We start from the raw sequence: 24,987 nt of genomic DNA on the forward strand, positions 1-24,987 counted from the left end.
AAATTAAAAGCTGTGAATTTCGGATTTCCCAACTCTTTTTCACGGCAGCAAACGCTTCACGACGTCACAGCTGGTCCGCCCCTCCAATAATATTGTGCGCGCTCCAGAAAGAAGACTTCCACCGAGTAACAGCGCGTCCCCGCGGCTGCTCGGCTCTAATTTAGATAGTTTAGGAGTCAGAAATCCCCCCGGGAATAAATCATCGTTATTACTTGCGTTTGGATGCCGGACAGTGAAGCATCTGGGGAACATGGATACAACCTTTTCGAGCCGTTTTCTTGACTTCTTGGAAGCATAAAAGCTGGTTCCGGTGGCGATATTTTTTCTGTCAGGAAGTTTGACGTATTCAGCTGAAGATTATTTCTTGCTTTGTTTTGGTTCGGAAAAGTTGTGGGCGACCGCTGGTTCCTTTCAACAAACGACATCTTTGTTACTGTCGCTAAAAACAGACCGAGCTCGTCTAATGTACGTTTTTTTTGTTTATTTTTTAAATATCACTTTGCTGTTTATATGAATACTCCAGGATCTACAATTTTAGAGTCTGCAGCCCTGCGAAGTTTAAACATCGATGGACTTTATCTTACTTGGCTTCGCATGACATAACGCATCTGGTTAAAGTATATAATAAACTCAAAGGTAGTACTTTTTTCTGCCAATGTCCCAATAGTCTCCGTTATTTTTAAGTCTGAACCCAGAACGATGCTATCTCAATTAAATTAATCTGCACATTTTTATAGGCCAGATAGGCCTTCGTGTATTCTTCCCCGATTATGTTATATCATCAATCACGTTGCAATGCGATGCAGTTATGTTCAATGCAACAATGAGAATAAAAAACATCTTCTGCCTAGAATATTGTGGATTTAAACCTGGAAACACGGTCGAGGAAAATCTGCAAACTTAGCAGGAAGAGAGGCCATCAGAATCACGGAAATCGTACGGTCTTTCCTCTGGCGAGCTGCTACCCACAAATGGATTTCATACAGGCCATACGGTTACTGTTACACTTTGGTTTGGCAGCGTTTGTTCGTATTTAACACTGTAATGGGACACGGCTCTGAATACATTTCTAAATTCATCGATTTTTAGTGTGACTTCTAAAGATGTTTTGGAAATTTAAGTTTTCCAAGGATCCGAGGCTACAATGGCGCAAAAGTTTGCCTCTGGGCCACAGCTGGAGCTGTTTGATGTAGGTTTTCCCATCGGAACATTTTCTCTGTGAGGCTTACAGCTGCCTCTTGTGACCGTGCTTGTTTTTTTACAACCTGGAAAGAATCGGTTTGTGTGTGTGATCTAACTTTCCGTTAAAGAAGACAAGCCCCGGTACCTGGGGGGGTCAGCCCCGCCGATGGCACCTTTACAGTCACTCACACTCTTTGGTGTGTTGGTCTGACCGAGGACACTAATGGACGTTAACAACAGCTGGACCTACTGCGTCATTCCTGCCGCTAGACTACGGTGACCAGTCGGCTGTACGCGGGAGAACCTCGGTCCTGACCTGACCTGACCTGCCGACTCTACAGGTGAGGGTTGTGAGCTACACCTGAGAGTAGTGACAGGTGTAAATTATGCGCTGTGTTCATGCTGCTTATTTTCATGTATATATTTGAAATATTTTTATATCTGTCTGCCAAAAACAGAAATGTAAACTTTTCTAATTATTTACGTGGGTCGGGTTTATTATTATTATTATTGTTGTTATTGTTATTATTATTATTGAATAGGCTATGTCCTGGAAATTATTTGTTTTGCTGAATTAGTTGAATAAAGTCTAAGAAATTGACGGTATAAAAAGCTGGAGGGAATTGAAAATGAATATTGATTGTAGTTGTAGTATTTTCTAAAATGATTTGTGTGTGATCTCTTGTCTTAATCAGTCAGGGTTGAAAATGCCATTCAGCTTTTCACCTTTTTAATTGAGAAAAAAAAATGAAATTCATATTCCATAGTGAATATATAACAGCTGTGCTTACAAAATTTAATAGCTTATCTTCCTCAAGCATGTGTGTCATTCCATTCTGTTCCATTTTCTGTATCTATCCGGTTCGGGTTGCGTGGGCACTCCATCTCATCTGGGGGACTGCTGAGACATTTCCAAGTCAGCCAAGACATTATCTCTCCAGTGTGTGCTTTTTCTACCCTGGAGCCTTCTCCCAGTTTGGCTCAAAAAAACCTTCCTAGCACAGGACTTGGAGGAATTCTAGTTAGATGCCCAAACCGCCTCAACTGGCTTTTTATCAATAGTAGAGTAGTGGCTCTGATGTGAGTCCCTCCCAAATCACTGAGCTCCTCATCTTTTCAATAAGGGAGAGCATCAGGCAGTAACTCGTCCCTGGCTTGGAGTCAGCAATCCACCCTTTTCTGGCTGAGGTTCATGGATTCAAACCTGGAGGTGCTGGTTCTCATTCCAGCTACTTAACACTTGCTTGCAAACCAACCCATGTTACGCTGGAGATCACTGCCTGATTAGGACGGAAAAACCACATCATCTGCAAAGAGCGGAGACGTGATCCTGAGGTTGCCAAAGCTGAAGCCCTCTGCCATGTGGCTATGCCTTAAAAATTCTATCCATAAAAGTTATGAACAGAATCTGCAACAAAGGGCCAGAAGCATCATCCTAAACTTCCAAGTGATGCTGCAGAAGCATGTCAAACGAGACAGCCACAAGTTCAGAGTCTTAAGGAACTCGGGGCAAATTTAATCCACCCCAGGGGCTCGACCACTAAAGAGCTTTTGACTACTTCAAAATCAGTCACAGTAATGGGCCAGTCACCCCTCCTTGTCCCCAGACTTTGCTTCTACTGCAGAAGGTGTATCAGTGGGCTTGAGAAGTGACTATATCCTCTATTGAGGTCAGCAGAACCCCATCCCCATTGTAAACAGCGTGAGCAGGAAGCTGCTTCCCCTTCCTGAGTCACCTGACAGTTTGCCATAATTGCCAAGTGAGACCGAAAGTCTTGCTTCATTGCCTCCCCAGACTCTCAGACCCGTGTTTTTCACTATACGTTTGGGGTACGCCAAGTCTGTCCACCACCTGTTTTAACTTATAGCCAGGTGGTGATCAGTTTACAGCTCTGCTCATCTCTTTACCTGAGTGTCCAACACAAACTGCAACAGGCAGATGGTCTGATAACAAAAACAATCACAAAGTCAATCCGCCTGACCAAATCACTGCTGTGGATTGCCCCCTTCCTCCCAAACTTAACCCCCAACCAGCGATTGACTCCAGGGTGGGACCCCAGTAACCCTATCCCAGGGTATCCATGCCCCTTTTTGTTTGTTTGTTTGTTTTTCCTTCATCTTGTGAATCACTCTTAGTTTGGCCCCTCAAACAGGACCAATTTGCTTTGGGAGACCATACCAGGGGCAAATAGCACTCAACAACATAGCTCCTGGGATCATGTGTGCACACAAACCCCTCCATCATGATAAGGTGGCAATTCATGGAAAGGGGGGGGGGGTGGCTGTACTATTTTGCAGCATACCCCCTTCTGCAGGTAAAATTAAATAAAACAACTGAACAAAAATCAACTCAACAGCTAAATTAATAACTTGTACCCAAAGCTCCACTGTGCAGTTATTTTTATTGATCTGAATTCCAGAGCAGCACAGGAAAGAGAGTGTGTCAGTGAAGTCTGAGATGGCAATGAACACCTACACTCAAGTATAGTCGTTTGACAATATTCAAAGGTCTAAATTTAAGTGTGACAGAGTTTATCTTAACTTAAGTCAATAGGGGAAGTCTTTGGGCCAGATTAGTTATGGGCATATAAAAGCATAAATCTGTTTTATGGACGATAAGTCAGGACTTCTGTGTCAGAACTTCCAGATACACAGTAACGTTTGTGTATCTGCAGATGTAAGTTTTGTTTTCTTAACAACTACTGTTGAAAACTAACCTTGAATGACTTCATGTTACTATTTAAAGGAAAAGAGAGAATTGATAATGAGTGATGCAATTGCTTAGTAACTGCAATATTTTGCATGATGAAGTATTGAGAGGAGACATATTAGAGGATGCTTTGAAAGGCTAGGTTTAAATGCAACTATGAAGCTAGAACAGAGCTCACTATAGGCTATTCCCCACGCCATCCTGGTTAGAGTTTAATTTTTGTCACATTTGTATTGAGGAGTAAGCAATGGGCCCATTTGCTGGATACATCTGACTTTGATTGCCAACTCCTGCTACTAAGACAACTTTGTTTTAAAGCTAATATACAGTAGTATATTAGCTTTAAAACAAAGTTGTCTTTATTCACAACACTTTTGCAAGCCTATCCGTCTTTAAATCTTTTTCGGTGGTTTTCATATTAACATGCACAATGAACATTTTGATGTACATTGTACATAAGCTTTGACTTTCAGTGTATTTCCATGTGTGAAAACACTACAGAGGACGTTCTAAGACTTCACGTAGCCAACACAAGCACAAGCTCTTTGTTGAGATTGCAATATTTAAATGTGGTGGGTTGCACTAAATGAAAAGCACATGTGCACCTGAAACAGGACAGACATCAGGCCATGGGATTTTGCTGCGAAGCCCTCAGTCCTAATGCATCACGGGCTTGAGACAGGGGACTGTGGCTGAGAAAAACAGCCTCAGACTAAACACCTCTTAAAGCAGACAGAGAAGAGAGGGTGGAGGAAAATCCATGTAAATCCTGCTAGTCCTGGAAATGCGATACAAGGAAAATAAAGCAGGCACAGCTGACTGGACTGGTACAGTGCAGCTTTACTCTCCATTGAATTCCCCGAATTCCACTTGGGAGGTAATTAAAATCAGGAGAAGCAAGAGAGAGATGAGGGTAGCTTGGGGACTTGACAGAGAAGCTTGTTGTTGTGCTGTTGACCATAAAGACCACTTGAGTTGAGGTTTTGATTCTAAATACTGTGTTGACTGTTCTCTTTCTCACACATTTTTTTTAGGTAATGCATGAGGTAATTGCTCTATGTTACCTCAAGTGTCTGTACACTAATGCAGCAGTGAGAAATACACGCTGCATAAATTCAGTGTTATTTACTTTGGAATTAGATGCTATAAACAAGTTCAAGGACTGCAGGACAAAACTATTTGGCACCTTCACCGTTGGCAGGGCAACTTGAGAGTAGCATAAGCTTGAAAGCAATGTGGCAACGCTCCGGCGACCACAGACGGACATGCCCTGCATTCCTGTGGGTGATTATTACCCAGAAAGCCACAAAGTCAATGAGTTGCCTCAGGTGCCGATGCTGCTTATTTCATGTACAGTAGAGTTTCTCGAGTTCTTGTTTTCCTTTAAGACAGCCTTTGACTACAGAATACAGACGGACAGCCTCTGCTGTTGGCTCCAGACTCAGACACTGTTCAGCTTCTTGTCTGACCTTCTTTGACTGGGGTTTTTTTAGTCACAGCTATATTCTAAATCAAACCAGTCCTTAGTTTTCAAGACTTACTCAGCAGCTAATGATAGAATTTGTGTAGAGGGATTGATTTGCTGCAGTATATTTCAAGAAAAATAAATGATGTGTTAACTGTGGGTTCAAGTTTCTGGTCATAAACATCTTCCTAAGGGTGCTGTGTGGTACACAGTTTCTACATAATATCACCAAATATTACATTGAGGTATCAGAACTGGGTGAGAAACAAGTCGGTGCATTTCTGGGGGAACAGCTGTTTTAAACTGTAGTTGCTGGCAGTGAGTCACTTGTATCTGGTTGACTGAACAATATTTACTCATTATTTGGGGCATTTGTGAAAACGAAGTTTGTGTTGAGACCTCAAAGTCTCAAGAAACTCTAAAGTGCTTTGTATTTGCCTTTGCCGAATTAGTTTAAATTCCATGGTTTATTGGTACAAATATGAGGGAAACCCTCTCCATTGAAGGAAATGCCTCAGTTTATAATGCTGTTGACGCCTTGAGCAGGGCTGATAATATTGCCTTGTTAACATCAACAATGGAGTTATGACACAACCGACTTTGAGTTTTGCAGCTCGTGCAAAGGAGGCTGTTTAAAGCTGGTAGTTACTTGAAACAGCAGAAAACTCCTCACAAAGAACATTTTTCCCATATGAACAAAGCCAGAATAATCACTGCCAGGGCAGCTTGAATTTCAGCCGTTTCCAACTGTCATTCTTTCTCATGGGCAAACTCACAATACACATTCTCACATGCACTGCACACTTTCTCATTCGCCTAGCCTTGCAGTCAGAAAAACTCTTTAGGTCTGTGGTCTGCAGGGTTCGGTTACGTGCCTGCAAGAAATGAGAAGAGATTTGTGTTGTAAATGAAAAAGAGATTCTCTGAAACACATTAAAAACTAATGTGTAATTTCATTACTGTAATTTCATATAAGACGGGTACAATATAACAAGTTCTTTGTCATGCCAGCGTTCTGGTCTTATTCTGCGATTCCTTTTTTCCCCTATTGTCTCCTCGTATACATAACATTTACCAGTAAGGTAGTGCAAGTTTTTAATGATGCCCTTTGTCATATCTGTTCTTGCCTCAATTATTGCATGCTTTATTCTCATAACTAATTGATTTCTGTGTTTACCACTAAAGGCTCTGGGAGTTGGTTGGCACAGCAGAGGCAACCCTGCAAGTTTCCGAAGACTGGTTTGTAGACCTCGATCACAAACAACGCCACAATGAGTAAGTCTTAGAGTAAACAACATTAAGAACAGACACACACACACCAATCACCATCCCCGAGGGCATAGCTGGTGCGACTTGCTTCTCCAGACAGTCAGGTGAAGAGGACTGGTTTTCAGCATTCTGGAGATAGGAGTCTGGTTCAGCCCCAGGGCTGTATGATGTCTGTCCAAGCTATACAAGGGGAATATTTTTCTTTCGTGAGCTTTTCCAGACAAGACAGAACTTGCCCTGAGATCAAATGTGGGAATAAGGATATCAAAAACAAAGTACTTCTTTCAAGCCTCCAATACTCAGTCACAGGATAGTTTCAATAAAGCTGCAATTAAAGATGACTGATTGTCTTTTCACACCTTTTAGTGCAGAGCTCATATGTCTTTCACTTTGTGCCGTGCTCACACCACTCATTTGTTAATCCGCTGTCTAATTGTCTGCTTTTTGCCAACCTATTTTCCCCTGTAGATGAGAGGCAGGCTCTCCACTCTATAATGAAGGACCTCGTTGCCCTCCAGATGACGCGGCGGCAGCCTGTGTTGTCTCATGACAGCGGTAAACCCAAAACACCAGCACAGGCCAACAGACAGGTACAGCATCAGTCCATCGCAATTTGGCTATAAAGTAAGAATTAATTATCTAAAATTTCAGAAAATTAATGAAACCGAAGAACTTAAAATCTTACAAATCAAAAACAAAACATGCTGATCCAATATGAATACACAACATCAAGATTTTATGAGTCTAAAAACACATAAGGTGAGTTTTGCAATGCAGTTCTGAAGACGTAAAGTTGTCATTTATTAGGCAAGACCCTTTAGAAACAGGTCTAAACAAAGGTTAAACCCTATAAATTTGTTTGTCTTCATAAGCTGCTTCCTCAGTTGTTGTGTCTTAAATGAATCCGTTGTAATGTTGTGTTTTGAAGGAATATATTTTCCTCTAAGTCGTGTAGTGAGAAATGAGTTTAATAAACATAATCATAACATAATAAACATAAATTGTTCTACAATTCAATTTAAAACCCCGAGTCTAGAGATCAGGGGGGACAAATGCATCAAGCAAAGAATTTTTATTAGAGAAAACTTCTTTAATAGAGCTCAGTGTAAGTGTCCAGGACTATTTGGCAAAAATTTTTGATGCTTTTAGTATTTCTCCTGACGCACATGGTACATAGTTTTAGTAAAATTTACATGAATTTCCAAAGTCACCACCAATTTGTCAAATAATTTTTTAGCTTTTCTAAAAAAGAAAAAAGAAAAAGTGGCACTTGGCCCACCTAAAATTAAATCTTGGTGTTTGCCCAAAGCAACGTTCTGGGAAATAAAACTCGTTCCCATTCCTGCAAAAGTTGCATCTAAAGATTGATATACATACTTGACTTTTATCTGTACAGTGTGTGTATATATAAAGCTTACGTGAGCACCTGACAAGTTTACACTAGGGAGCAAGGACCCTAGTTTTGTCCAAAGGTAGAATGGAAAAGTTCACAAGTAGTAGAAACAAATTCTTCCTCATTTCACAGTTTTACGTGGGCTGTTTGAAGAATCTTTGCCCGGGATATAATAATGCAAATTGTGGGGGATAGTAATAGTAGTGATATGACAATATTTAAAAGAGAAAAATACATCCAAGCTAAATTTGACCTGGGTTGTTGCTGTTCATGGGTTAATGGTCAGCATCCTGAATCCTAAGCTGTAGTTTTGTCCTCAATTTCCAGTATTACACTTTGTTTTTGTTTTTTTTGTCCAAATGAAAGCAATGGGAAATAACTTAGTTGGTAAGATTTAGAGCTGGTGGTAGGTGCAGTTTGTTACCTTTGGACAGGACCATGTTAGCTGATCTCTCAGTTTCCAGTCGGATCCTGGCTGTAGCTTCATGTTTTCTGATGGTCAGTCAGGAAGCAATCTCCTCATGTAACTCTACAAGAAGGTGAATAAGTTTGTTTCCTGTAGAATTATAACAAGAAATTCTCTCTCTGCTTGGCTATCCATGTAATCTCGGTAACTTTATTTGCAGTTGTTACGAGTGCAAGTTCTCTAAGAAATGAAAGAGGTACACATTGGCTCGGCTTTGTGTGAGACCCACAGGTGAAGTCTAATTGGTATGATCACCACTACTCCTCAGTGCAGCCTGAACTCTCTTAGGCAAGCCTTCTTGTAATTTACTTAATTAATCTTCAGCAATAATTTTACAGACGTCTTGAGGGACATTCTTAGGATGTTGGCTGCCTTTTGTTGCCTTCTGTCTGATTCCACGCCACTTCAGTAATAATACGATCTATCATTTGAGGAGGCCAATCCATGACTGCTGGAGTTTCATTGTGTTTTTTCTATACCTATATGCTCTGGAAGTGTGTTTGGGGATATTATCGCACACTTTCTAGATGGTATTGCATGGTGGATCAAAATCTGACAGTATGTTTTTTCATGCATAATTCCATCAGTTTTGACAAGATTTCCAACACCACTGGCTGCAGCCCCAAACCAGACAGAGCCTTAATTGTGGTTTACAGATGGCTGTAGACACTCATTCTTGGCCCTTTTTTCTGACGTCATTTGACGCACGTACTGACGATTTGAACCAAAAATTTGGAATTTGTATTGATCACTCTGTAAGACCTGTTGCCACTGATTTTCACTCCAGTTCTCGTGGAGTCTGGCACACCTCAGGCTTTTCTCCCTGTTTCCCTTCCTTAAGAATGGCTTCTTGACAGCTATTCACTAAGACCATTTCTGATCAGGGTTCAGTGAACAGTAGATGGATCAATTGGAGGACAAAACGCAAAGGCCTGTGTCAGGTCTAAATTTGATTTCTTTTTCTTTTTCTTATTTCTTAAAGACATGACTCATCCGAATCTTTGCCACCTAATTTTTGTTCTGCTTGTCTAGTTTCCTTAAAATTTTAAGGACACACTGCATAAGATATGCCAAGTGTGCAGCATATAGCTCTTCGCGAATCATCTTACTGGTGTAAGAATACTGTTTAGGGCTTAAACTTTGTTCTCATTGGCATTTTACATAGATTCAGTAAAGAAACAAGAAATAATTATGTGCTTTTTCACCGGGCCGCTAGTAACAAAGAATCAGAAGACGCAATTTAAAATAGGTTCTTTCCTAAGTTGTTACTTATGTGTAGATACAACTTTGAGTAAAACAACATTTCTCTGAAAATGTTCAGGTACAATGACAACTGGTCTAAATAATGAGTGAAAAAGCAGTCAATCTCCAAAAGAAAATCTTTTAAAGACTTTCATTAAGATTAGAAAACCACTGCTCACTTTTTAAAAAATTACAAGAAAATCTGGCTCCTGGAAAGCAAAATATAAAGAAATGAGAAGTTACTTGAGACTTTTGTACATTACTATATTAGCACTCTTTGACCTTGCTATTTCTGCTTTCTTTCAGGACGATGTCAGGATAAAGTTTGAGTTCTCAGGAGAGAGGAGGTGAGTTTGGCGTGGTTTGCATTAACATGCATGTTGTGAATGTGTGGCTATCGTGCTTTCCAGTAGTATACATTCTTATGCAAGTGAGAGGGACTAAGAACTTATGGAGGAGACATAAACACATTCACTTAGGCATGCAGCTGTTGTCACATGTTCCAGTTCATGAAAGAGCACTTCTCACAGTCTGACACACACTTAATTCAGACTGGTATGTGAGCTGGAGAAGAGAAGGGAAAAGGACTGTGGTTAGCCAGCGACTGCCAGCATAAACCACAAATATGCAAGGTGTACATAGAAAAATCTGCACACACTCAAAACATCAGCTTGTGTATTTTGTTTGCATGTGTGCACGTAATTTAATGCAGTTTCTTTACCAACTGGTGTAAATCTTTCATAATTCCTTTGTCTGGATGATTCATTGCTGCTTTTCTTTTTGCAGGATCCTGGTCTTTGGACGACCTGTGCAGTTTGAGGAAATTCAGCAGAAAGTCAAGACGGTCTTTGGCCAGCAGCTAGACCTGCATTATATGAACAATGAGGTAAAGTGTTATACTGTGCCCCCCCGCCCCCTTCACCCAACCACCCACCCACAGCTGCTCCTTCCTCAAGAATTTGACGGATCGTTGAGTCGAGACATGTTCAGAGTCAAGTAAAAGATGCAGGAAGACACCGTGACATCATTCAAATTGTACTTTAAATCTTAAGATGTTATGTTCTTAAATAGTAGTTGTAAATCCTCTTTTGAGGAAGGGCAAGTAATTTGGTAAATGGAAACATGAGTAATGGATCATCCGTTATCAACTTTCCAATTCTCATTCGCTCAATTGTGCCTTCCTGCATGTCTGTTTTCTGTGTTGGTTTAATGTTCGTGCATTTTACGTTTGAACAGCAGCCTGTGTATGCTTGTAAATGTTGGCAAGAATTTGTTTCCATGTCATTTTGAATGTGTGTGTTCTTTTTGTTGTCTGGTTTCTTGGCAGTTGTCCATTCCTCTGCGAGGACAGGATGACCTTGACAAGGCAATCGACTTACTAGACCGGAGCTCCAACATGAAGAGCATCAGGATACTGCTTCTCACTCAGGAGCACAGCAATGTAAGACTCAAGACACACACACACACACACACACAGGGGCGTGCATTTACAGCATACAGTTGCATCACTACCATTTCTCCACCACAGCGCCATGTTGTGAAATACCCAAGTTCCTGATTTACCGACACTAACTGGTTTGATGACATGAGGAAATTGTTAAATGTGTTAAAGCATTGTTCACATCTTCTGTTCTCCTGTCTTTTCCCAAACTACAGGCGTCCTCTCCTTCCCACCACGTGCCATGTAAGCAGGTGAGGATCAAATCCTCCCACTCCACTGGAGATGTGAGCACAGTGTACCAAAGCTCCGAGCCCAGGGGGCGTCACCTATCAACTGGTAAATACTGTGATTTCTGGTCTATTTAAAGTTCTTCACAATTTTACTCATTTGAGAAAAAAAGAGATCTGATTGACTTGAACTGGATTATATCTCCTGAGAGTTACTGAATTATCAGTTATGGATATTTTTGTTGTGCCTTGATTTCCTTGCCTGTCTTATTTTACTCTCTTGTACTGGTGTTTCTTTTGCTTCCCCTTGTTGCAATGGGTCCTCTTCCTTTTCCTGTTCACCATCACTAGACGATGCCTGCTGGACAGCAGCCAATCAGATTACAGAATGCTATTAGTGTGGCGGACCAGTGGTCTGTTTTAGGATTTATTATTTTTTTTCCCCCACTAGAAGAGGAGGGGTCAAAGTAGCTCCTAGAAGGCTTGAGAGCTTTGCATCATAACAAGTTTAAATGCTGAAACTAGTTCTCATTGTTGCCTTATCTTTGTTGGTCAGCAAGAAGAAAACCCCCAAAATTACAACATGGATGTGTCCTCGAGTTTTTTGACTGAAGTCTCAACAGCAACATGTCCGACTTTCATGTGTACAGGAAAATAAAAATTAGTTTCAGTTGAGAGGAACAGAGCCTAACAATTTTTAAAATCAGGCAAACATGTAACTTGCTAATACACATCATTTCTGACTGATTCCAGGTTCTCAGAACACAGGGCGTAGTTCCCCACCTCCTGGCTACGTCCCTGAACGCCAGCAGAGGATCGCCCGCCAAGGTTCATACACCAGCATAAACAGTGAGGGAGAGTTCATCCCAGAAACCAGCGATCAATGCGTGAGCCATCTCTTTATTCATAATGGGGGAAAAGAAAACTTATAATAGAAATCATATGGATCTTGTGTCTTTGTGATTACGACTTTTAAGATTTGTTTACATATGAGATTCAATTAAGATCTTTTCCGACTTTGGTTTTTAATGGGCTGTGAGGCTGACATGATGAGATTTTGTAAACATGTTCTTAAGAAGTTCAAATTAAGTTTGGGAGTAAAAAGCTGAACTAAGTGCTCGGCGAGTTCCCCAGATTTGCTCATCTCCATTTTCCAGTGCAGCTGTTCTACAGAAAATGAAAGTTTTCAAAAACATAGTCCTGTGTGTACGCAAACCACACGCGCATAAAAACGGACACTCTGAATTTTCCATTGTGCCCTGTGCAGGTGCTGGATCCCTGGAGCAGTGCAGAGAACTCAATTTCTGGAAGCTGCCAGTCTCTGGACAGCAACTCAGACAGGTGACAAACAGGCTCTGCCTGCTAAATACAAAACTAACACTGATGCCTCCTGCCAGGAGCTTCTCCATTACATTTCAACTACTGGTATTTGGAAAATAAAATAAATGCAACGTTTTGCTGATGAAATGCTTAGTTTATTATGGGAAGGCTTCTGAACATACCTCAGTCTTCATCCTTCCCGCTCCTCTTTCACAGCCCCTCACTGAGGAAGTCTCGCATGCACAGAGCCAAGAGTTACCCTGATAATCGTCAAGAGTGCTCAGGTAACAGCCAGGCCAAGTATTTCCATTACCTATATAGAAAGATGATTACAGCACTCATGTAATAAGACATACAATGTGTGCATTCAGTCAATACCTTAGTATGTCTTTAAAGCCCTGAAGACAAGTTTTTAGCAAACTGCCCTGCGCTTTGATAAGCTGAGTGCATATCATTAATTACTGATCTGTTATCCATCTATTATACACAATATAATCATTTAATAATAATTTATCTGTTATCTACTTTTGTTAATCAGTGTTTTATTGTCAGTGATAATGTAAACTGACTGCAAGCTTACATGAACAGCATTTTTTGTAAGTACAAGCTACAAAATAGAGTATCAAAGAAGCTAAATTTAATGGTACGTGACACCGTGCAGCTAACTAAACTGTTGTTCAACTGCAGCTTCCTGCTGAGCTATGACACTCTGGGTGTTTGTTTTCAGATCGGGAGAATCATGTGTATGACAGGGTTGCAGGGAAGGGAGGCACCTTTCCTCGAAGGTACCTTGTGTCCCTCCCTTATAAGGACAACAGTGAAGGTGAGATTAATGATATCTACTATATATGTAGCATTTTTCAAGTAGGTAATTTTTTTTTCCTACTGCCTCCATCTGTAGTATAGCCTTCCTTAGTCTCACCATTCACAATGTTATATTAGAATCAGCCGCACTCTTTCCTGTTCTCCTCAAGGTCGCCGAACGTTTCCACGGATTCGTCGCCCTCAGGGGAACCTTTTCACTCTAGTGCCCTCAAGACGGTCACTTAACGGCAGTGAGGAGAGTCTGGGCAGCTGGCAGCAGGTCGACGCACAAGGCAGGCTACGCCCCCAGGATCGTTCTGTTCCCCATAAGTGTGAGTAAAACACAACTTTTTAATAAAAAGGTTCATACGCAGTGCTTGTGACAGAGGTGAATAAATGAGTCAACAGTGCTAATTATTTTTTTCAGCTGAAGCTTATCTCAATCATGATAGTTCCTGTTATACTGCATCATAAAGAAAAAAACATTTGATTTCATCCTCTTCATAAAATCACCCACGGGAGCAAAATTATAGTGTCGGTAAATGAAACTTGTAACTAAATTTGACAGGAAGTTCGGTTTGTTTTGTTTTTTCAAATTGTCAAATGACAATTTTAACTCCGGGTACTTGGAGCCAAGTCTGCCTTAAAGACTGGATTTGAAATTGTAACTGGAAATGACCATTTAAGGAAGTTGTGTAACAGTCCTGAGATCAATTCCACCATTAGGCCGGCGTCTTTCTCTCTGTTTAGTTTGCATGTTCTTCCCGTGTTTGTGTGGGTTCACTCAGAGTACTCCGGCTTCCTCCCACAGTCCAAAGACATGCAGTTAGTGGGGATAGGTTAAATGGAAAATCTAAATTGCCCATAGGTGTGAATGTGAGTATGAGGTGTGTATATGTGTTAACCCTGCGACAGATTGGCGACCTGTTCAGGGTGTACGCTGCCTCTCGCCCTAAGACAGCTGGGAAAGGCTCCAGCCCCGTGCGACCCTGAAAAGGATAAGTGGAAGAGAATGAATGGATACATAAAACAACAACCAACAAATGTTTTGTTTTTTGTTTTTTGTCTGTTTGTTTTCAGCGCCCAGTGCTCCGGTGACGTGGCGCCGAGGGAAGCTTCTGGGCCAGGGCGCGTTTGGTCAGGTTTACCTGTGTTATGATGTAGATACTGGGAGAGAGCTGGCTGCCAAGCAAGTCCAGTTTGATCCTGACAGTCCTGAGACCAGTAAGGTGAGGAGCTAGGAGATATTCATTGACACGGATGGTTATGCATACCTTCATAAGCAGAAAAATTTTTTTTTCCACGTGTGGGGGTGTTCTCACTATTTCTCTCCCTGGTACTCTTATTTCCACGGTGACTTTCTTGTCATGCTCACATGTTGTATATTTGCAAACTTTTGCTTTTGCTTGTACATTAAAATTGTTTGTCAGAAGGTTACATCACATCCTCTTTTTACTGTATATCTCATGAATGATGAAATCGTTTTTTTCTTCTTGTTTTTTTTTATGTCAAACTCAAGGTTGCACATTACTGACAAGTCATGAGTCGGGACCAATGTCCAGCTGAAAATGTGCCAAGTGTGACTTCATACGATAATCTGTTCAGGTCATTATGCTGGAATGTAGATTGTTAGTAGGAATAGCTGAGCATGGGATTAATAAATCAACCAACATCCACAGTTTAGCTACGGCTCTGGATTCAAGCTTCCAATTTTATTTTATCCCCCGAGACAGAAATAAAAGCCTGCTGGAAGGAAAATCAACAAACTAAAAGTGGAATGCATCGTAGAAGTTGTCCTTCCACCATCAACCCCCCTCTTCCCCATTTTAATTTCTTTTCCTGTCTGCCACAGAGAAAACACGCACTGTCACTTCCTGTATCTGAGAGCAGCCAGATATTGCAGTGGTGACGGAGGGGCGATGGGTCAGCATTGCATTGACCTCTTGTTACCCCTTCACACCCCCACTCCCACCTCCTGCTTGTAGCAAATGTGATTCAGTATTTGCTTCTGTTAAAGCAGCTTCAGTGCTGGGACCTGGGGATTAGTTTGTGTCCCTCTGAGTTCCTACTCTTCCTTTCTCTGTCTCTCTCTCTCTGCTGTGGCCTAATTCTCTGAAGTAAACACAGGAACTACTTTTAGGGAACTGTGCTGTTGGCTTTTATTGACTCTCTGCATTAGTTTCCACTTTTGGCTTGACTTCACATGCAGTAAAGAAAAAGTATCATTTGTTTATGGCTGCATTTGTTTATGATGACTGTGTAATGCTAACTGATATAACAGGGTCTGGGGTGGGAATTAGCTGTAGCTGAAATCCACATTGTGCAATTTGCAAATCCATAAAAATGCAAAGATGTTGAAAAATTATAGATTTTCTGTTATTTGTTGCCCTTTCTTCAGTTTTTAATTTTCCCTGTGTTCCCTGTTCTGTGCAGGAGGTCAGCGCTTTAGAGTGCGAAATCCAGCTGCTGAAAAACCTACATCACGAGCGCATTGTTCAGTACTACGGTTGTTTGAGGGATCACAACGAGAAAACTCTCACTATTTTCATGGAGTACATGCCGGGGGTGAGTCTCAACAGCTGTCATTTTACAGATTCAGGCAGAGCAGTGATTGTTTTCATGATAATCATTTGCTCAATCGCAGGCTGTGTGTTCATTTTTATTGCATGTAGGACTGAAACCAGTCGCACGAGGGCAACAAAGACACAAATGTCCACGAGTTAATGTTTTGCATTGCTGTGTTGACAATTTAAACATATTTTTTTTATTCAGTAAAGCGATTTGACCATTGTAGCTCACAGTAACTGGGCAGTTTTTTGTTTTTTAACTATTCTAGAAACTAGTGACAGAAAGTGACAATGTGTGATTTTACTTAAGCGGGGAAAGTAAAATAATGTTTTTCTTTACTCGTATGCAGTTGTTTGTTATTGAATAACTGGCTGAGAAACACATGTTTGTTTCCTTTTCATTCTTCTGTCATCTTCAGCTTTTTAACTTGATTTCTTAGCTCATTGTCTTTACTCTTTATTGCATTCACTATCTCTGACTTGTTAAGCTGTTGTTTTAAGGCGTTACCATGTAAAACCTGTGATTTCTTCCTGTCAGGGTTCTGTCAAAGATCAGCTGAAGGCCTATGGGGCCCTGACAGAAAATGTCACCCGCAAGTACACAAGGCAGATACTGGAAGGCATGTCCTATCTGCACAGCAACATGATTGTACACAGGGACATCAAAGGTATTCCTGTTAAACTGCAGATACTGAAACATCATGCTCTGCAGAAAGAAAACGTTTAGTATTTTATAATGAGATGCTTGGTTCTTACTGCGTGTGGATGATGATTATTGACATGTAATATTTTGCATGTTTCATATCAACTGTGGCTTTCAGGTGCCAACATCCTGCGGGATTCAGCGGGAAACGTGAAGCTTGGAGATTTTGGTGCCAGCAAAAGGCTCCAGACCATCTGCATGTCTGGCACCGGCATACGCTCTGTAACCGGCACCCCCTACTGGATGAGTCCGGAGGTGATCAGTGGAGAGGGCTACGGAAGGAAAGCTGATGTCTGGTAAGACCAAAAGATCCACTTCAGTTTAGTTTTGTCCAAGTTGATCAAGGCGGTGTGTTAAACTGAAGTTGACCTCTGCACCGTTTCAAAAGGCTTGCTGACATACAGTTTATTTGCTAGAAAGAGAGAGAGGCTTAGTAGAAACTATGGAACTGATACAAATGCATGATGGTGGTACAGGTTTTGGTGTTGACATGGATGCGTTAGATGGGGCACAAAATAATGACTAAAACTACAAGAACTATATTCTTAATCTGTGTATTTACTCAAGGACTGCACTTTGAGTACATCTTTTTATGCCTCCTTGCTTTATTCTTTTGGTACACTGCTTCTTTACAGCAACATCCATACATGAAGCATTCTCTACTTCAGTTTTTTGTGTCTCTCAGTTAACAAATCAACTTACACATTAAACATAGAGTAAAAAAAGCAAGGTTTAATGTTGTCAGGTCACGGAAATCTTATTTTACATACAGATGTATCTTTACCCAAATCCTTCAGTAGACTGGCAACCTGTCCAGGATGTACCCCCTCTGTCCCAGTGACAGCTAAGATATGCTCCTGCAGTAGCTGCAGTAGTGAATGAGATCACCAGCAGTCTTTATTCACTAACAATCGGGTGTTTGTTGCTCCGATTGGTGCTGGAAACTTGTGTGAGAGTGAAACAAACACATGAAGCACCTTGATTGAAGTAACAAACTGCTAAGTTTATTGGGCAGAAACACTTGAAGATGAAATTAGGATCACACAATGAGGGAATGGGGAGGCTGAGACGTGTGAAAATACCAGGCTATTACTTGGTAAGCAGGAGTAACAATGTTCTCTCAAAAGAAAACGCTGAGTGAGGAGCCTGCTGTATGAAACCCACTTTCTACTACACTCCCACACACAGCAGACCACATTCCCTCATGCAGTCTAATTGGGTGGTGACCCACCAGGCGAGTGATGTGATTGGCTGAAGGCCAGTCAAACAGGTCATTACAGAAGTTGGTATGTTCCAGGTTTTCAGTTTGTGCTGGAAGGAGAGTAATGCTCCCAGATAGGTGGCAGAGGCCATCTGCAGACAGTGTGTGTCGAAGTTTCCACCAAACGCATTCCTGTAAGGCTTTAGGAGTGAGTCGCACAGAAAAAATGTGGTATTTGTTTCAACTTGTTTTGAGACTCCACTGTAAGTCATATTAAAGTTACATTTATTGTGTATGTCTTTTGTAGGAGTCTTGGTTGCACAGTGGTCGAAATGCTGACAGAAAAGCCACCGTGGGCTGAATATGAGGCCATGGCAGCGATATTCAAGATTGCCACCCAGCCCACAAACCCGCTTCTGCCCTCGCACACGTCCGACCAGGCACGGGACTTCATCCGCAGCATTTTTGTGGAAGCCAAACACAGGCCCAGTGCTGAGGAGCTGCTCAGACACCCTTTCTCCCAGATACTGTGTTGAGACCTGCGTGGTTTCTGAACTGAACCACAGAGTAGCCTCAGCAGCATGTGCAGCTTCCTTAAGATCTCAGAAATCCAGACATAGAGATGACTGAGATGTCAGTGTTAAGGGCACTGAGCTTCTTCCAGGACTCAGATACTTCAAAGAAGATTTCTCACAAGCACATCCAAAGAACACAAACAACACTGACCATGGCAGTCAACACGAAGCCTTAGAAATGCCAGTATGTGCTCTTACAAGAGTCTCCACAAGGGGGGAACAAAACACAGATTAAGTAGCTTGATAGATTCAAGCTCACACAGTCACACACACCAAATGATGCACTCCAAAGGCAGAATGATGTAGTTAAGGCTCAAGCACCAGTTGCATCAGCTCCCATGTTTACATTCACTTGTGCAGTTATGAGAAATACCAGATATCCTTAAGTATTTAAATCTAAACATGCAGCTTAGGCTCATTTTAAAGCTACAGTGAGCCGAAAGTGTAAGCTGAACCACAGTGTCGCTAAATGGACAGGATTGCTGTTCTGTTTTCCCCATCTTGTCCATCTCCATCTTTCTGAGACAAAGAAATCTCTCTTTTTAAGCTATTTGTGATGCACTTTTTCAGTTTTTACCCCTTTAAAATTAAGATGTTTTAGGATGGTTTAGTTATCTTGGTAAAAGGGAAGATAGGAAATTTGGATAACATCATGATAGGACACAAATACACAAAGCCTGATGATATTATCTTGAATAGACGATGATCCTCCACAACTATGAGGGTCATTTGTTTTTCTGTTTATTGCATTTGAATGGATGTAACATTAGTTTATCTGGAAAATAATCATCCTGCAGTCTTTGAACAGTATATATAAGAAAAATCTTTTTAAAACATGAAGTAGAAATCAAGACTTTGTAACTGCCAAAAAGTTGTCGTGTGCGGCTAAAGTAAGAAACGCACGTTACTCCCAACTTGACCAATTAGTTTAAATTAGTTAGTTTTTTACTCAAGTTTAATTTTGAGAAACTACATTTCTGAAGCAAACTTTTCAACGATTGCCAGGTGTTTTGTTTTTTTGACGTGCTTCGCTCTTTCACTTGAAACTAGTTTTCATGTGTGAGAGGTGCAAACAGGAGCAATGCAGGTGCTTAGCCTGATCTAAGAGAGATTTTTCTAACAGTTAGTTTTCAGGTAGAAGAACAATATCTACTCTTTCAGGCCGTCTTAATGCATTCAGGTAAATTCAGAAAATCAATGCATTTCAATACAGTCTGGGGACTGAGCTGAATAATGTAATAAACAGTTTAAGGGATGTTTAGGGTGGAACTTCACCTCGTAGTAACTAATTTTTCTGTCAGACATCCTCCTGCTGTAGCTCAGAGCAGGAGTAGATAAACTAACCTTGTATGTATAAAAGTAAATCAGATGACGCTTTTTATTGTTTGAAAAGTCAAACTAAAGGCCTTAATGTGATGGGCCTTCTTCGTGTTCACGTGTGTCTGGCCCAGACCTCCCTGACTGAGAAGCTTTAGCGTAAAGATCAATTTAAATCAGATGCACTTTTCTATAAAAGGAATGTTTGTGATGTTTTGGTTTGTTTAACTTCAAATGTGAAAATTCTTTCACTTGTATTTATATCCCCATGTCCACTCCAGTTAGATGTTTATAGGTATATATGTTTAAATATATTTTTTATATTCAGACTCTGTCAAAGCTAATGATACTTTGAGGACTTAGTTTTGTTAAAAGTGACTCATTGAAAGCAACTGGTTTTGCAGACATTTCAGAAATGGGGTTTATAAATGAAAAATGGATGGAAAACGAACTCAGGCTGCCTGGTTTTTGTTCCAGTGCAGAAAAATGTTTCCACACATCCTTAGCTATACATTTTGAAGGCAGTATTACCTGACAGGTTATGGAAAATTTGCATGATTGGCCATACTGCTTTGACTCATCTAGGAGACACATGAATGAAACCTTTAGGGGTTTAACTTACAAAAGAAATTTCTAGGAATATTTTTCTGTGAACTCAGTGTTATTAAAGCATAATTAAGTGGTGTGTGAGCCAAAGACAAACAGGATCAGAGCCAGCGCTAAATGTCAGAGTTCGCTGTTCAACCCAGACGACGACTTTGTTTATCCCAGGGTTCAGACGAGTCCAGTATTAAATGATTTTTCTGGGCAATAAGCTTGCTACTGCCGTAACTGTAATAGAAAACTATTTCTATGGGGCTGCTACATGCTAAAGGCAGCTAAAATGTGTTTTAAGTGATGCAGTTTTAAAGAAATTAAGGACCCTAGGATGATCAAATGAATACAGACTAGCTGGTAGAAATCAATATATGTAAATGTATTATATGTATCATGACAAGACTTGCAGTGCAAAGTCTAATGTATCAAATTTATTTTACAGCAAGAAAAGAATAGTATGTTATATATAAATATATACTGTATATATGTCCTTCCCTGTCTCAAAAACAAATAAATAGTTTTTAAATATGTTGTGTAATTGTTATCAGTGTATTTATATGCGTGGGAGGACGAGCCTGTCCAAACCCATTGAGTCCTGTAAATGAAGGGACACAGGAGACTGAGCTCATTGTTGGCAATAAGAAGCTACTTGATTGATGCGCTCGTTTTTCTTTTCTCTCCCTCCCTCGCTCTGTTTCTTCCTCTCGTTTGGCTCTTTCACTCCTCTCATGAGGGAAAGCAGGAGGCAGACACAGGAAGAAGAGATTTCTACAGGCCGTGTCTGCCTGTGAGATGGATAAACAGACTGTATCGAACAAAGGGTCTTTTTTTTTTTTTTTTTTCGTGAACTGGTGTCATATAGACATTCCCTTACTTTTGACAGGCTTTGTTTTTATTGTCTTTTCACTCTTTTTTTTTTTTTTTGAGAATGGGATTATAGTGTAGAGTGAGATTTTAGGGTAAATGACAGCTTTCTTTTCTTTTGTTTCAACTAATCATTTTACCACAAATGTGCTGCATAGATTATCCATAAAGAAACCATTATCATTGGTTTTAATTGGTTCAAAACTGTTTGTCAAAGCACATCCTGTAGTATTCTCATCCTATCAAAATACTTTGCTAAACTAATGACATCTCTGTCTGCTAGATAACTTAGTAACTAGTATTTGCAACTTGTTAAACATGGAGAACGAGGCCTCTAAATATCTGAAGGTTAGGATTATAACTGTGAGCTGATGATGTTAACGCTTATCCAACAAAAACTCTAGCGTGCCCTCTCTTTCTTGTCTTTAATGAGGCTGTAAATTCTGACATGTTAATGATTTTCTGACCTGAGTATAATCAAGTGAAGCTTGGGTTGTTATCTGAGTGCCATCCTCATTATGTGATGTGTAGGGTAAGCAGAGCTATCTGTGTGTATTTGGGCCCCCAGCATTCCTGCTGACAGGCAGACTGGAGCTTGGGCTCTAAACCCCGTCTCTCTGACGTCTTCTTTGTGGCTACGCTCTGTTTGGACCTAGTGGTGCTGAGTCATATTGCTGTTCAGTCTGTCCCAGTTAAGCCCCCCTGATTTTCATTAAAACCCTTTTCCCATAAGGCCTTGCAGCTTCAGTAGAACCCAAGCATTCAGCTGTGTTGTTTTTAACTGTCAAGTCTCCATCGGCACCAGCCTACAGTCAGTACCAGCAGTGGGAGAGTGCTCAGATCCTTTGTTTATTGCACACGAACAGGTGTTTTCATTTATTTTCCCCAATTAGTCCTCTTTTTTTGGGGGGGGAGTGTTATGGAAATAATCGAAGTATGAAAATCTTCCCACCGTTGAAGCTGAATGAAGCAAGTAGGAGATTCAGACAGACAGGCACGCTCCACACACTCCTTAGATGGGATTTAATTAAGCATATAAATTAAAGGAGCTCAGTGCCCCTGTATTATATGTGACTAGTAGGGAAAATTGGAAGTAGGTTTAAGAATTTTATGTTTTTAATATTTAACTTATGACAGGATGTTTTTATATAAAGGAAAGAACCATTTTTGTATAATGGCAGAAAATTAAATCTACTTATTTTCCCTCCACAACTCTCAGTTAATCAGCCAAGAGCCCTGCACACCAGGTAAATGTAAAGATATGGTAGGTTCATAGTAATCTCATGTACAATAATTTCTCTCAAGAAGGACAAGGAGTAAAATGAAAACTATACTGCACCATGAGGATCAGTTTACAGACAAGAAATACGCCTAGTTTTAGGCATAAATAAAATCTGCATTAAATTATGTTGTTGTTTTTTAATATTCCTAACAATATCAGTGTCTGAGTTGGCTCAACTATGCAGGGAATTATGCAAAGTCACTAAAAAGTATAATTTGTCCTGACCAAACAAGTGCAGCAGGGGTGTGAGGGACACAATCAAGCACTCTTCCCACCTGCATAGTCGTTGAGGGATGCAAGTCTCATGTTCACAAGGATTAATGCAGAAAGGTTAAATTCATCTTGTTTAATTTGTTGCAGGACATCATTTTGTGGGTGTAACACTTTTCTTTAAACCCAAAGCACCTAGTTTTGATTAAGGCCTATCCCTTAATTTAAACCCTGTCTGTCCTTGATGTAGGGATGAAGGTGGGGCTGAGATAGTTGTATTTCCAGCTTGTTGGTCAGGATTCAGTTTGGTATGTGGCCATGTACATTCAGACATCAGCCAGGTTGAAGAATGGTAGCTGAGAGGTTCACACTGGGGTTTCTGGACGCAAAATGCCAGAGCAGTCAAACCTAGCTGGCTGCAGTTTTACCTTGGCCTGAGATCATTTCAGTTTTAAGATTCTGCCCCACACCCCTTCTTTTTGTAAGTCCTGCAGATGAGATGGTCTTCTTGTGCTGGATCTATGAATCAGCTGTTTGACTTGGCCCTTCATAAAACTCTTGCAGCAGGGAGCAAAGAGAAGGAGAGGTCTGCAGCACCACTTTTACTCTCTTTCTGCGTGGATGTTTAATCATCAGGTCATATTACCTCAGTGACCAGAACTGGGGCAACGGTGGTGATTGCCGGAAAAATTCAGAGGGGCGAAACAATTACTGTCACCTTAATGATGCAAGCACGCTATTCATCCTTAGAGATGGAGCCTTTTTAATCAACAAATCTCTGCCAGACTTACAGTGTGCCATCTTGTTTAACCTGCATTAAGAGATACCAATTAGAATTCAAGACAGTGCGTTGTTGTTTTTCTTCTTTACTAGCAACAACACTCAGAGGCCAAATAGTAAAGTCCTAGGGCCTTTATTCACTGTCTCCCACTGAATAAAGGCACTATGATTGGTCTACAGTCCCTGTGATTTTATGGCCTAGTAACAAAGAAATCCTTTATGAACCACTGCTGTTGTGGTTTTTACTACCTTCAGCAAGTTAATGTGCTACTGCCAGTCTGATCTTTCCAACACCAAACAAAAACAGAATTGATATTTTTTCTGGAATTTAACCAAATACTGGTACTTTTTTTTTTTTTACCATGTTGCAGCTGGGTTTTTTTTAGGGGGGGTGCAGAGCCCAAATGTAGAACTAAACAAAAGGCAAGCCTTTATAGAGGTTGATCAAGGTTCCAAATGTGATACAAAAAGTCCAAAGAAGTAGGAAATGCCAGGAAACATGAGGACACAAGAGCAGGACACACACTGAGGATTACACAAATGACACCAGAACAAAGAACAGAAGGAAGAGTGAGGTTTCTATAAACCCAGAAGGCTCATTAGGGATAAAGCACAGGTGGCAAAATCAAACAAAGGTGAAGAACCAAAACTTGCATGACCATCCAAACATGGATACAAAAGACTTATATGAAATATATAAAATATAAATTAAAGATAGTGAGAAGGGAACACCTGAGGTGAAAGACATGAACACAGAAAGAGGAGATAGAGAAAAGAAAGAAACTTGCTACACAGTTACCGTAGCTTTTCTCATTAAAATTACTTACAGTTATTTACTGTATCTTGTCAGCAACATAAAACCAATATTACTCATAGTTTTTTCAGCAGTATTTCCCTAAACCTTTAGTACTTTTGTGTCTTTTTCAGCTCTGTTTTTAATAACATTATTGTCATGCCAAAATACTCTGTTCTTGACATGAGGGATATATTATTGCAGAAGGAAATGGGCACTTGGTCAAAATCGCATTTCCATAAATCACATCTTCTTCAAAAAGATCAGCTGAGGTGGTCTGAGGTAGCCAGCTCTGTGGTTGTCAAGGTAATGGATGATAATGGTTTTGCAATGCAGACTCTGTTAGTCCTCAGAGTTCAGATTAAAAGGCTTTACTCACCAACTCCCTTCCTCCCCACATCTCACCACCTGACCCCACTCATCTCTGCCATCCATCTGTCTTTGGAACCAGCAAGACATCTAATAACCAGACACAGTGAACATCTCCAAGTCTTAACCGTTTCATTGGAAAGTGTTTTTCTTCTTTCTATTGAAAGGCAATAGATGTCTGTCTGTCTGTCTGTCTGTCTGTCTGTCTGT

General features: G+C 40.6%; 1 protein-coding gene across 1 annotated transcript; it reads left to right on the forward strand.

Annotated features, from left to right (window-relative positions):
• The first annotated feature begins 104 nt into the window (after nucleotides 1–104).
• Nucleotides 105–20,954, forward strand: map3k3 (mitogen-activated protein kinase kinase kinase 3). The gene is made up of 17 exons (XM_005726222.1): nucleotides 105–1,523; nucleotides 6,543–6,632; nucleotides 7,095–7,216; nucleotides 10,034–10,074; nucleotides 10,514–10,613; nucleotides 11,055–11,168; nucleotides 11,384–11,504; nucleotides 12,149–12,282; nucleotides 12,663–12,736; nucleotides 12,932–12,999; nucleotides 13,443–13,538; nucleotides 13,690–13,851; nucleotides 14,600–14,748; nucleotides 15,953–16,084; nucleotides 16,625–16,754; nucleotides 16,908–17,085; nucleotides 18,298–20,954. The coding sequence occupies exons 2-17, from the start codon at nucleotides 6,629–6,631 to the stop codon at nucleotides 18,524–18,526; spliced, it is 1,854 nt and encodes a 617-aa protein (XP_005726279.1). The 5' UTR covers nucleotides 105–1,523; nucleotides 6,543–6,628; the 3' UTR covers nucleotides 18,527–20,954.
• The last annotated feature ends 4,033 nt before the right edge of the window (nucleotides 20,955–24,987 follow it).

This window comes from Pundamilia nyererei, unplaced genomic scaffold (assembly GCF_000239375.1).
Source record: "Pundamilia nyererei isolate P.nyererei 1_Seehausen unplaced genomic scaffold, PunNye1.0 scaffold00018, whole genome shotgun sequence".
NCBI classification, from domain to species: Eukaryota; Metazoa; Chordata; class Actinopteri; order Cichliformes; family Cichlidae; genus Pundamilia; species Pundamilia nyererei.

What these genes read in the sequence shown, in the direction of transcription:
- map3k3 (XM_005726222.1), top strand. An exon ending in ACAGTCCTGAGACCAGTAAG is followed by an intron (nt 14,749 to 15,952) that starts GTGAGGAGCTAG and finishes TGTTCTGTGCAG; the next exon opens with GAGGTCAGCGCTTTAGAGTG. An exon ending in TGTACACAGGGACATCAAAG is followed by an intron (nt 16,755 to 16,907) that starts GTATTCCTGTTA and finishes TGTGGCTTTCAG; the next exon opens with GTGCCAACATCCTGCGGGAT.